The sequence below is a fragment of the Tachypleus tridentatus genome, chromosome 2, assembly GCF_004210375.1.
Source record: "Tachypleus tridentatus isolate NWPU-2018 chromosome 2, ASM421037v1, whole genome shotgun sequence".
Taxonomy (NCBI): Eukaryota; Metazoa; Arthropoda; class Merostomata; order Xiphosura; family Limulidae; genus Tachypleus; species Tachypleus tridentatus.
In genome coordinates this window covers 143,379,895-143,393,797 of record NC_134826.1, presented here as the reverse complement: position 1 = coordinate 143,393,797, position 13,903 = coordinate 143,379,895, and the positions used below count along the sequence as shown (strand labels likewise).

Sequence of the window (13,903 nt, the reverse complement as noted above, 5' to 3'; positions counted from 1 at the left end):
GTTTACATTGTGAGGTTATGTTCTGCTTAACCAGAGAAAACTTACGTCGGTTATTTCTAATCATTAACTTCTAAGTCCTGAGCAAGTTTAACCCTGGGTGACCTTCTAGATATTAGCCACAAGTTAGTTATTACTGGGTTATTCTTTATTCCTAATATGTTTTTTTATTGTTATAACAAAGCCATGTCGGGGTATCTGCGGTTTACACCGAGCAGAATCGAGTCTTTGGTTTTAGAGTTGTAAATCCAAAGACTTACCGCTGTCCTATCGGTGGGCTCCTGATGTGTAACAATGCGAAATACACAGTGAAAACGTAATAACGTTTCTGGGTTATTCCTGGTCTGTACATAGCCACACGAAATACTAAAACCGATAAGGACTGCACTGTTGCCCATTAATGCAAAGTATCGAAAACGCTAACGGTTTCACTATTTGTCCGATAACACAAAATACTGAAACAGCTGGGGATTTTACCGTTTCCCAATAACGTAATATATAGAAACTAATTAGGCTTTTATTATTTTTTTTCAACTTTCTAATGTTTGATTAGGTTTGTTTTGGAATTTCGCGCAAAGCTACACAAGGGCAATCTGCGCTAGCCCGACCCTAATTTAGTAGCGTAAGACTAGAAGGTAGGAGCTAGTCATCACCATCTCTTGGGCGACTCTTTTACCAACTTTCTAATGTTTACATCTCTAAATCAATTACAATAATACTTATTTTTGTCTAACCTCTCTTTACGATCGATATGCGCAAACAAACGCACTTAATTTCAACGTACATTTTGAACATGAGACGGATGTAAAAATACTTTAGTAGACATTTTGTTGGACAACATATTAAAAGCTTATTAAATTTCTAGAAGGGTCTAACATTAGGTCGTAGAACAATAGTTTATTCCTTGATAACAAATACAGTAAAATTTGGCAGTGACTGAACTAAAGCAAAAAACCTGTACATATGATTTACAATGTTGATCTATCTTCTTATTAAATACCGACCGTAATTAAGTAATGTTAGGCCTAAGATAAGTGTACCTACAGATTTCGGCGTCTCCGATTACAATTCCTTTTTATTACACTAGAAATTATCCATTAAAAGAAATAAGTTCTTAAAAAAGAATTATAATTTGACAACAGATGTTTTGCAAGTCTCCCACATTCGTGCCACAAACTGATGCAATTGGTTAAATACCTTTTTACCGTAATTTCTTGTTTTTTTAACCACCGGAATGACGTATCCTAAGATTATATTTTGGATTAATGAAGTTACGTTTTTCATCAGAACGTTTATTAAAACAGGGATTTGGGTAACAGACTCAAAGTGTTTTAGTTCTCAGCCAATAGTATCTGAGAGATTTAATTTAGTTTTGAAAAAAACAAAAAACATCGTGTCTTTCTTGTGATTGGATTTGTCAAAAACGTTAAAAGTCTGTATGCAGATAAAAATTATTTTCATTAATGTATTAAACTGCCTACAAAAACTGTGTAAATACATATTATAAAAATTACTTTACTACTATTGCACATTAATACATCATATCAGACGCAATGAATGTATTAATTAAAGGGAAAAATATTTTTACCCTTCATTTGGTATTGGCCCGGTGGGTTAAAGCGTTCGAGTCGTAATCTGAGAGTCGCGGATTCGAGTCCCCGTCACACCAGTCATGTTTGCCCTTTCAACCGTGGGGGCGTTATAATGTGACTGTCAATACCACTATTCGTTGGTAAAAAAGTAGCCCAAGAGTTGGCGGTGGGTGGTGATGACTATAGTCTTAAACTGCTAAATTAGGGACGGCTAGCGCAAATAGTCCTCGTGTAGCTTTGCGCGAAATTCAAAAATAAACAAACAATTATTTGGTATTCTTTCCAAAATCGGCCGAAATTTGATTTATTATACAGACTGTTACTAACTCGGCGACTATAAATTATAATTAGCTAATTAATTTTAATTTGTAAACACACAGCTTAACACTATATTCATTTTTAATCGTTTATTAGAGTAGCGTATTTCTATTGCTACGCTGACGGTGAAGTAACAAAAGAACTTATATTACAGTACAAACACGGTGCATTTAAAAACCAAAACCAAGTGATTCGTGCATCAGTACATTTCGTATTCACTTAACAACTGACAAACCAACTTACGAGCTCTATACATAACCAAACATATTCAACTGTATTTTCTGGGTCAAAGCAACCAATAGAGAGGTAAGACGTACCAAACAAAATGCATGCCTTACATCTATCATAAGAATAACTTCACTACAATCTACTGTTAAGCCAAGCTTTAGCGACACTAAACTACGCAGTAGACAAGAGGTTTGGTAACAATGAAAACAATAATGAGTTTTGTCATAATATTGTCCTTCATATTGTTTCCTCACTGCTAGGGTTAACACAAGTTCCAATGTTAGATCTGATAAAAAAAGACATTATAAATTGAATAAAGAAAAAATATATATATATATATTTATTTAAAAAATTTGAAACATCAGGAATATTTTTATTTAATTCAAACAAAATATTGCAAACATTAAAATATATTTATTTTAGAAACCTGCCGATTTAAAAATTTAAACTAGCAAGTTACGTCTATTGTTACAGCACAGTTAAGTTTTAAATAGGATGGAACATTTCATAAGCTTCTATAGAATAAAGAACAACTTGTTTCAATAGAGAAAATCATAAAAGATAGTTACTTCAAATAATGCATAATTTATTTTTTAGATAAAGCGCCATCTTTAGAAATAAAAATGCAAAACAAGAACATGTACCTAATAAAGGGCACATTCACTTACTTCCAAAAAGTAACAGATGTTGCAGTTGGTTGAATTACTAACAAGTGAAAGAAGCTGCGAAATGTTTGCAGCTAAAAAAACTGTGTTTACGACAGACGTTTTGAAACTAAAGAGTTTGCTGTTTTTAAAAACCTGATTTCTGTTTCTGTTCGAACACATTAGGCTTAACTCTTACGTATAATGTTTAAGTTTTAATCTGTTACCAGAATATACATCCGCGCGTGAAGGCTATTACACGAATATTTCACCTCGTCAACTTAAATTAATACATCTAATGTTTTGTAAAACATACTACAAATTAGTTAAGCACAAAACTTTAAATCACCTGATTTATCATTAACCATGTTACAAAGATACATGTCATACGACTATATGAAGTGCCCTTTAAGAGACATGCCCATTGTAAATTCGAAATGCTGACATATAAAACTTGGCCAGTAATATTTATACGAATAACTGTATAAATGGGGCGAAATAATAACACAATATATATTATATAAAAAAACGAACAGAGAAGTAAAATTTGCTCGTTTATATTTCAAAACTAAGCACAACAGAATAAACAATTGCTAGATGTATAGATACACAATAGCACAGTCGAACCTAAACAGGCTTACCTTCATCATCAGCAGTATAGTGTTGAGTACAATTAGCATCATTATTAGATATTCGAACGCAGTAGAAACGACGACAGACCAGATTTTGTACTTGGCGCCATCTTTGTTTTTAGGCATATACCTTTGCAATGGTTTCGCTTGTAGTGCAAAGTCAATACAGGATTTCTGAAATAAGTATAACAGAAAGCAGTTAGAACAGCTGTATTTCTTTTTGTTCATTAAATTCAGTCTGTTTGTTTTGTTTGTTTTGATTGATAAAAATATATGATAAATGTTGATGCAAAGTCATTCAATCAAATGAATATGGACTAGTTGCGCGGCCCGGCATGACCAAGTGTGTTATGGCGTGCGACTCGTAATCTGAGGGTCGCGGGTTCGAATCCCGTCGCACCAAACATGCTCGCCCTTTCAGCCGTGGGGCGTTATAATGTGACGGTCAATCCCACTATTCGTTGGTGAAAGAGTTAGCCCAAGAGTTGGCGATGGATGGTGATGACTAGCTGCCTTCCCTCTAGTCTTACACTGCTAAATTAGGAACGGATAGCGCAGATAGCCCTCGAGTAGCTTTGTGCGAAATTCAAAACAAACAAACAGACTACTTGCGCTATCCGTTCCTAATTTAGCAGTGTAGTTCACCACCACCAACCGCCAATTCTTTGGCTACTTTTTTACCAACGAGTAGTGGAATTGACCATCACATTGTAATGTTCCTACGACTGAAAGAGCGAGCATGTTTGGTGTGATGAGGATTCGAACCCGCGACCCTGAGATTATGAGTGGAGAGCCTTAACCACCTGGCTATGCTGGACTATTTGCATAATAATACCTACATCAAAGCTTTGTTCCAAGATTACGGTTACGGTGAATAATTTATTTCAACAATGCCACCTACGTCATAGGCGCTGTTCAGTTATAACGTTTAACTTCGTCACAAATCATTTAACTACAAGTATTTGCGTTACAATCCTTATTCTAAGGGTTCAATAAACATTTTCTCCCTACTTATATTCAAACAAAATAATTACGAAGATGTAAGGATTTTTATTAAAACTTGGGCCTAAACAACAAAATATATTCTGTTAGTTTTAAGGCGAAAGAAAGAATACATTCAACAAACTTCGGTGTAATGTAGCTACATGTTACAGATTAGGGTGAATTAAGTAACAACAGCGCATGCGTAGATATGTCTAAATCAAGAACACTCTGTACAGAAAATATATCAAGAGAAAACATTTCACTAGCTTAGAAATAGGTTTCGAATATCACGTCAATGTAAAGAGAAGTTACTTTTTCCTGGGATAAACGTTTTGTTTGTTTTAAAACTAGAAACCCGAGTCTCAGATTTCTTCCTACATAAATAACGACACATAGAACGAGTATGTACAAACTTAATACTCGTATTCAGTCTGATAGTATTTACAACTGTGCTTCTATTAGCGTTTCTTCATCACATTCTTCAGTATTCGTTCTTTTACAAGTTTGATCTGATGATTCATAAGACCCGACAGGTAACACCTGGTTTTTACAAGTTTGATCTGATGATTCATAAGACCCGACAGGTAACACCTGGTTTTTACAAGTTTGATCTGATGATTCATAAGACCCGACAGGTAACACCTGGTTTTTACAAGTTTGATCTGATGATTCATAAGACCCGACGGGTAACACCTGGTTTTTACAAGTTTGATCTGATGATTCATAAGACCCGACAGGTAACACCTGGTTTTTACAAGTTTGATCTGATGATTCATAAGACCCGACAGGTAATACCTGGTTTTTACAAGTTTGATCTGATGATTCATAAGACCCGACAGGTAACACCTGGTTTTTACAAGTTTGATCTGATGATTCATAAGACCCGACAGGTAACACCTGGTTTTACAAGTTTGATCAATTCATAAGTTTTTTCACAAGTTTGATCTGATGATTCATAAGACCCAACGGGTAACACCTGGTTTTTACAAGTTTGATCTGATAGACCCAGTGGGTAATACCTGGTTTTTATCTAACTCTCCTTCTTCTAGCTCCTTCTCTCCTTGCTCCTGAAAGGTGATGATGATCAAGGCCACGAATATGTTGACGAAGAAGAATGGAAACACAATAAAGAAAACAACGTAGAAGATAGCCATTTCAATCCGAAAACGTGGTAAAGGTCCGTAGTTGGGGTACGTAGCGTCCATCGAGTTCTTTAAAACCCTGAGGTACAAAATGTACATAGTTATCTTTAAATAAAATATTAATATATTCATTTATGTCTATGACTATAGTTCTATGATCTTTTCCTATTCTATTGTCGCCTGAATTGTTAAAAACACCTATGGAATCATTCACTTGATCAGTGCATTCAAGCTTTGTCTGTTTTAGTTTGTAGGTAACCGACAACGGGAAGAAACGTTAGATTACATGATCTTATTACGTATCTATGCAACAAATGTGAAACGCCAGTAACGACCCAATATATCATTAGAAACACCCCACCCACCACTTTGGTGTAGAGATAAGGTTATGGGTTTATAACGCTAAAATCCGGGGCTAAGCACTTGCGGTGGACAAAACGCAGATGGTCAGTTGTGAAGAAATACGGTTGAAACAATCAAACAGCCACGAACATACGAAAGTTTAAAACCCTAAAACAAATTAGCTGAAGCAATTCCCTCTTAAAACCCACTTTAAACTTATTTTATATCCTACGTTTTGCTTCTCAGTAATTTTTCTCAGTCAAAATTTTCGAGTAATCCAGTTCTCCCTGATGAAAATAAACAACTAAAAACCTGATCAGGGGCGTAGGCTTTTTACACCTGATGGGGGGGGGGATGATTTTTGCAACCACTTATGTGGACTGTTCAATTTGCAAATTGGTAATCTCTGATTACGTAAACCTGAAAACTGTAAACATGCAGTCACAGAGTAATCTTGTTGTCACGATACTTGGATGCATACTTAGGCCTACTGACTGATACTTACGTAGTTACGAACTATAACTTAGATCGAAAAGCTTAGAAGCACGCCTATATTAAATATGTACATTTCGGCTACTGAAAAAGCCCATATCTAGGCCTAATTATGTAGTTCAATTGGTAAGAACACGAGAATCACAAGAACAAACACACAATTTGTAGGCTTGTAATGCAATAAAACAATTCAACAGACCAACTGTAGGGGGGGGATGATTGTATGCACCATATCCCCCACCTAAAATGAAGGGGGCGATGGATACCCTCCATCTCCCCAATGATCTACGCCCCTGAACCTGATAAATTAGGCTACAAATCGACATTAGAAACCGCCTATTCTGCATAAATCATTGATTTAATAACTTGCTCAATAAGAAACCCTTTAGTAATATAGGTGTTTACGATTCATAGCTGTAATGAACAAAACAGACTATAGAGTTATTACAGACCAAGGTTGTTTTTTCAAAATATAAAAATCTTTATACAGAACTTTGGATCTTTCAGAGATCAACCCAAGTGTTAATAATCACATGATCACAACGATACTGTTACCCCAAAAGTAGACCCCGATTAGTGGATTAATTCTTGAATTAGGGTGTGATTCTGTTTCAGATGTTGGCTTTGAAGGTTTTACAATCAGTAACGCCAAGCTAGAATTTTTCGTTAGCATATATAATTCTCTGAAACTCCATGGAATTAGATCATAATGTCGTTCTTTTATTTTATGTCTATATTAGCGCAGTGCTATATAATGGCCTATCTGCGCCCCGTCTAGTACGGGGAAATCGAGCCCCTAAGTTTAGCCCTGTACGTTCAAAACGTTATGTTATCGCTAATCCTCTGAAGGGATTCATGAGATAAAACACTTTCTTTGTCAACTGTAACTAGTACTTTTCATAAGTTTTTCTGCATTTTTGTACTACTTTTGAAGTGTAGTAACAATCCTTTCTTTTTGTATTACTTTTAAAGTCTAGCATGAAGTGTAGTAACAACCTTTTGTTTTTGTACTACTTTTGAAGTGTAGTAACAATCCTTTCTTTTTGTATTACTTTTAAAATGTAGCATGAGGTGTAGTGACAACCCTTTGTTTTTGTACTACTTTTAAAGTGTAGCATGAAGTGTAGTAACAACCTTTGTTTTTGTACTACTTTTAAAATGTAGCATGAAGTGTAGTAACAATCCTTTGTTTTTGTACTACTTTTAAAGTGTAGCATGAAGTGTAGTAACAATCCTTTGTTTTTGTACTACTTTTAAAGTGTAGCATGAAGTGTAGTAACAACCCTTTGTTTTTGTACTACTTTTAAAGTGTAGCATAAAGTGTAGTAACAATCCTTTGTTTTTGTACTACTTTTAAAGTGTAGCATGAAGTGTAGTAACAACCCTTTGTTTTTGTACTACTTTTAAAGTGTAGCATGAAGTGTAGTAACAACCCTTTGTTTTTTTACTACTTTTAAAGTGTACATACTTTTAAAAGTGTAGCATGAAGTGTAGTAACAACCCTTTGTTTTGTACTACTTTTAAAGTGTAGCATAAAGTGTAGTAACAATCCTTTGTTTTTGTACTACTTTTAAAGTGTAGCATAAAGTGTAGTAACAACCCTTTGTTTTTGTACTACTTTTAAAGTGTAGCATGAAGTGTAGTAACAACCCTTTGTTTTTGTACTACTTTTAAAGTGTAGCATAAGTGTAGTAACAACCCTTTGTTTTTGTACTACTTTTAAAGTGTAGCATAAAGTGTAGTAACAACCCTTTGTTTTTGTACTACTTTTAAAGTGTAGCATAAAGTGTAGTAACAACCCTTTGTTTTTGTACTACTTTTAAAGTGCAGCATGAAGTGTAGTAACAACCCTTTGTTTTTGTACTACTTTTAAAGTGTAGCATGAAGTGTAGTAACAACCCTTTGTTTTTGTACTACTTTTAAAATGTAGCATGAAGTGTAGTAACAACCCTTTGTTTTTGTACTACTTTTAAAGTGCAGCATGAAGTTAGTAACAACCCTTTGTTTTTGTACTACTTTTAAAGTGTAGCATAAAGTGTAGTAACAACCCTTTGTTTTTGTACTACTTTTAAAGTGTAGCATAAAGTGTAGTAACAACCCTTTGTTTTTGTACTACTTTTAAAGTGTAGCATGAAGTGTAGTAACAATCCTTTGTTTTTGTACTACTTTTAAAGTGTAGCATGAAGTGTAGTAACAATCCTTTGTTTTTGTACTACTTTTAAAGTGTAGCATAAAGTGTAGTAACAACCTTTTATGTACTACAATTGAAGTACAGCTTGAGATAACATACTATATATTTTCTAAACATGAGGTTAAGGAAAACTTAACCCTTTTCTGTCCATTACCAATAAGGTTGAGCGACTAAGTGACGTGAAATATTTCACACAATGAAACATAAGATCACTGAATAGTAACAAGAAACAACAGGAAGATAAACAAAGTATCCAGTAATCCTAAGTTCATACAGTACACATCCGGTTAAGCATGTATTCTTTCTTTGAAACAACCATGCTGGCACCCACAGAATCAGAGTGTTAATCGTACATTTCGATAATTTTTGAACACAAGATTTATATGTACTCGAAACCACAAAAAACAAATAAACTAGCAAACGTTTAATATATTTAAAAACACGATAACACCAACCTGACTTCCACAAGTGCAGTCTGTGATATCTTAATGTGTTATCGACAAGGATAAAAATACGGTGTTAAACTGACATAATATGTAACTCAATCCTTCCACAACATGAAATTTAAAGTTAAGACTGAAAAACATGAATTCACCATCACTATTTTCATAAACTGTTTAAGTAAAGAATGATTTATTTTTAAACATCATTAGTTTTATATCAAAGGTAACTGAAACTCAGTGAAACTTTATAATTATTTGACTAACTACTTTATATCAAGGACACTTTCATTTCAGACCTTAAAGCTACAAGATGATAGTTTCTTTTACCAAGTTTATTAGGAATAACAAATAGTTTGCCTTTTCCCACAAGTATTTATAAAAATATTTCCTTAATACAAATATTAAAAGATATATTTTAATGAATGATCTTCGGGTAAACTTAACTGTATTGCTGTGAAATTAGATTTCAGAATAACCAAATGTTACTACAATACCGATTTTTATGTTTCTTTTCCCAGAATTGACTATTGTAATAAAAACTCACGCAGGCCAACCCTCTCCGGTCGATACAGTGAAAAGGGTTAACATGGCTGACATGACGTCATCATAATGAAAGGGTTGTTTTTGCCATTCCCGTTTGTTTACTTCTGGTGGGCCACTATCTCCATGAAATACAAAGAAGTATCCGCTGTGAAGGACACAAAAATCGACATGTTTCAAGTTTCTTTAAGGCTTTAAAGAATTATGTAAATCAATGTTTAATTTATAATTTGCTCAATAGATGGAGATAATTAAATATGTCGTTCACGCGAAAATTATTAGTAATAACATTAAAAGAAAAAGGATAATTGGAAACAAGAAAATAAGTTCTAATATACAAAAATTTAAATAAATATTCTTTACTCTAATAAACTTCATGGCAAACATTATGTTTGTTTACTGCTTTTAATTTTGTGGAAAGCAACACAAGGGCTATCTGCACTGGCCATCCCTAATTTAGAGGTAACAGACTAGAAAGAAGATATCTAGTTATCATCACCTATTGCAAAATTTTGGGATACTCTTTTACCAACGAAAAATGGAATTGACCGTCACGTTATAACGCCCCCACGGCATATTCGGTGATGGGACTCTAACTAGCGCCCTCAGATTGCGAGTGGAACGCCCGAGCGATTAGGTTGGAACCATTATGAAACAAACCAAAAGTGAAGTTGTTTACGAAGGCAAGAAGTGTGTTAAGTGAAATGATTTGCTTTCCACAAACCAGAATTTTTATCTGAATATTTTAACGTCTTCCAAACTTCTGAGCAACTGGGTTTTAACTCCTGACATGCTTTGCCGTAAGTGTTTACCAGAATGAAGTAGATTCCAGAACGTTTCCAGTATGAAGTACATATACTTCACACTGTTGTCTGTCGTCTCAAATTTTAAAATGATGGAAGACAACTACCACTAACTCTTGGGACACCCTTTAAAAACTAACAGTGGGATTGACCGTCAGCTTACAATACCTCCACAGACTCAGACCACAAATCGAGGGTCCTAATCACGAACCTGTAATATTAACCACATAAAACGTCTCTGTTTCATACATTTTTTAATATATTACGATATATACTTAAAGACACGCAGTTGATTACTTGTAAAAAAATAACCTGTATAAATTATCGTGACAAACCTCACTTCCTTAAGTTAGGTTTAACACAGCTCACTCGTACCAACAAAATAGCAGAACACCACATCAAGAACCAACTGTACATTTTGGTCATTATTTCTTCCTATCCAGATGAGAAAGGTTACATCTGATACAAAACAAAAGTCACGCTGTAAAATTTAACACAACATCGCGACATAACTACTTGTTGTAAAACTGATGTCTTCCGTCTACACTCAAACTGTTAACTTACTTTTAAATTCTTCATTACCGCTAGGGATCCACTATCCATATATTGCAACATGTTCAGTTATTTTATGTTTCCCCACTGGCCCGGTAGGGCCAGGTGGGTTAAGGCGTTCGACTCGTAATCTGAAGGTCGCGGGTTCGAATTCCCGTAGCACCAAACATACTTGCCCTTTCAGTCGTGGGGGCGTTATAGTGTGACGTTCAATCCCACTGTTCCTTGGTAAAAAAGTAGCCCAAGAGTTGGCGGTGGGTGGTAATGACTAGCTGCCTTCCTTCTAATTTTACACTGATAAATTAGGGATGGCTAGCGCAGATAGCCCTTGTGAAGCTTTGCGCGAAATTCAAAAACAAACAAACAAACTATTTGCCTCCCATAGAGGCTCAGCCGCAGTTGTGTCGGCTTATAACAATATAAACCAGGTTTCCAGAACACAGATGGCCCGTTGTGGGACACAAAAACCAAACCATTTCCTGTTTTTATAATAAAGATTATTGAAATGTTGTGATTTTCGTGTAACATATTCTTTTCAGCAAACTGATCAGTGGTTAGTTTTGTAAAAGCTAAACTTAGTATATGATTTATTCTATTTCACAAACAGATCTAAACGTCAACAAGTCGAACATTTTCCCTACTTGCATTCTTCCGTCGTGAGCTTGGACTCGTCCGTACAGTAGAAAAACTTGCCATTAAAAAGCTGAACTGCTATCACAGCAAAGATAAATTGGAAGAGTATGTACACAATAAGGATGTTAAATACGTTTTTCAATGAGGTGACTACACAGTCAAAGACAGCCTGAAAGTAAGAGACAGCGACTGTATATACACAGTTGTACAACATTTAGTTTATGAAAGAATTTTATAGAAGACCTTAGTTTCATCAGAATTAGTCTATAAAATTAAGAAAGAATGTTATACAATACCTTAGTTTTATCAGAATTAGTCTATAAAATTAACAAAGAATGTTATACAAGGCCTTAGTTTTATCAGAATTAGTCTATAAAATTAACAAAGAATGTTATACAAGACCTTAGTTTTATCAGAATTAGTCTATAAAATTAACAAAGAATGCTATACAAGACCTTAGTTTTATCAGAATTAGTCTATAAAATTAACAAAGAATGCTATACAAGACCTTAGTTTTATCAGAATTAGTCTATAAAATTAACAAAGAATGGTATACAAGGCCTTAGTTTTATCATAATTAATCGATAAAATTAAGAAAGAATATACAATTAATCAGAATTAGTCTATATTAACAAAGAATATACAATACCTAAAATTAGTTCTATACAATACTTTAGTTTTATCAGAATAACATTAAAGAGTTTAAGATATTTTACAGTTTGTGTCACCAACTATTCCAACGTTTTTTGTTGTTCAATGTCGTTATCCCACAAACAAAATAACAGTTTAAATGTTTTTGGAAGGTAGACATTTGTTTATACTAGAGTTTTTGTTATTAGTTGCTTAAATGGTGTTGGTTTCATTCATTTAAAATCTAAAGGTAAACACAGAACACGTGTAATGCAATATTTAGAAACGAAAGATCAGATGTAATGATATGTCTTCATTGTATTTTTATCAAAGCAAGACCCTTATCAAAAATTCTCCTTTAATGTGCGTAACTCATAAAACAAAAACAGAAAAGCTGGATATGATTATAGCTAAATACAAGTCAGGGTCTAAAAACCGAATAATACAGGAACAGTAAAATGTGTTTAATAGAAACGTGGAAGGATATATAAAATTAGAATAAAAACATTCTTTAATGTTTCACTGGAAGTAAAACCTAAAACGTCTTTTATTATAGAATGATAGCAAATCTTCCCACATACCCAGTTCTACATTGTTTTCTTAACTGCGAGTACTTTATTATTAGATATAAAAACACCAGATTCGAGGCAGTTTTCAACATAAGTTCTGCCAAAGTGTTTTCACGAGATGAAGTCCGTGACAGAGAACTGACCCGTGATGACGAAAAACCACATGAAGTAAAAATGTATCTCAGGATATATTGTAGTGACAAACATTTAACTGGGCATCTACTTGTTTGTACCACTGGTCTGGAATATTGTAATGCTTACCTTCAGTTTGGGAACACGTTTGATGGTTTTCAGTGGTCTAAGAACTCGAAGAACCCGCATAGACTTGATTGTACTCAGATTTTGTCCTGTGCTGCTCCCCCTGGAGGCGTATACAATTGTAATTCATAAAATATTAATAAAAAATATGCCTTCCTCTTAAAATCTAGGATACGTGTAGATCTCTATAACTGTGTATTTGGAAAGAGGTGACAGCTGTATTGTAATCATGCATTATATATTTGTGTGTTTATATATAACTATATATTATTTTATTATCCCTATACATATATATACACACACACACATATAACTTGACACAACTTCAGGCTGATTAGGTAATCTTGGATGATTTTATCAAGATGATGAAAAAGCCTTATAAACTGAGTTATTCTTCATAGCCGTAACGGTGATTCGACTTGTTAAGACTAAATGATATTAGTTTACAATCTAAATGCTTCACAAATAAACGATTTTGTAAATGTTACAAGCAATATGAGGTGCACTTACGCAAATGCGAAGGCAACAAGTGCACAGATGACAACAATAGCATCTAGAATGTTCCATGGGTCTCTACAGTACGATCCCGGATGTAAGACGATGCCTTGGTCAACTACCTATCATTAGAGGAAGAAAAAGGGTTAACGTTAGGATAGGCTTATAATTTGTTTGTTTGTTTTTCAATTTCGCGCAAAGCTACTCGAGGGTTATCTGCGCTAGCCGTCCCTAATTTAGCAGTGTAAGACTAGAGGGAAGGCAGCTAGTCATCACCACCCACCGCCAACTCTTGGGCAACGAATAGTGGAATTGACCGTCACATAATAACGCCCCCACGGCTGAAAGGGCGAGCATGTTTGGTGCGATCGGGATTCGAACCCGCGACCTTCAGATTACGAGTCGAACGCCTGAATCC

The 13,903-nt window shown here is 34.5% G+C and overlaps 1 protein-coding gene across 1 annotated transcript in view; it reads right to left on the bottom strand.

Moving 5' to 3' along the window:
• The window catches only part of LOC143245272 (voltage-dependent calcium channel type A subunit alpha-1-like), a 121,722-nt gene that overhangs the window by 86,721 nt on the left and 21,098 nt on the right, over positions 1-13,903 (bottom strand). The window contains exons 12-17 of the mRNA XM_076491430.1: positions 13,501-13,607; positions 12,994-13,093; positions 11,542-11,702; positions 9,550-9,693; positions 5,415-5,616; positions 3,421-3,585 (exon numbers count right to left, since the gene is read on the bottom strand). Coding sequence (XP_076347545.1) covers positions 3,421-3,585; positions 5,415-5,616; positions 9,550-9,693; positions 11,542-11,702; positions 12,994-13,093; positions 13,501-13,607 — 879 coding nt within the window. The remainder of the gene's footprint in view (positions 1-3,420; positions 3,586-5,414; positions 5,617-9,549; positions 9,694-11,541; positions 11,703-12,993; positions 13,094-13,500; positions 13,608-13,903) is intronic.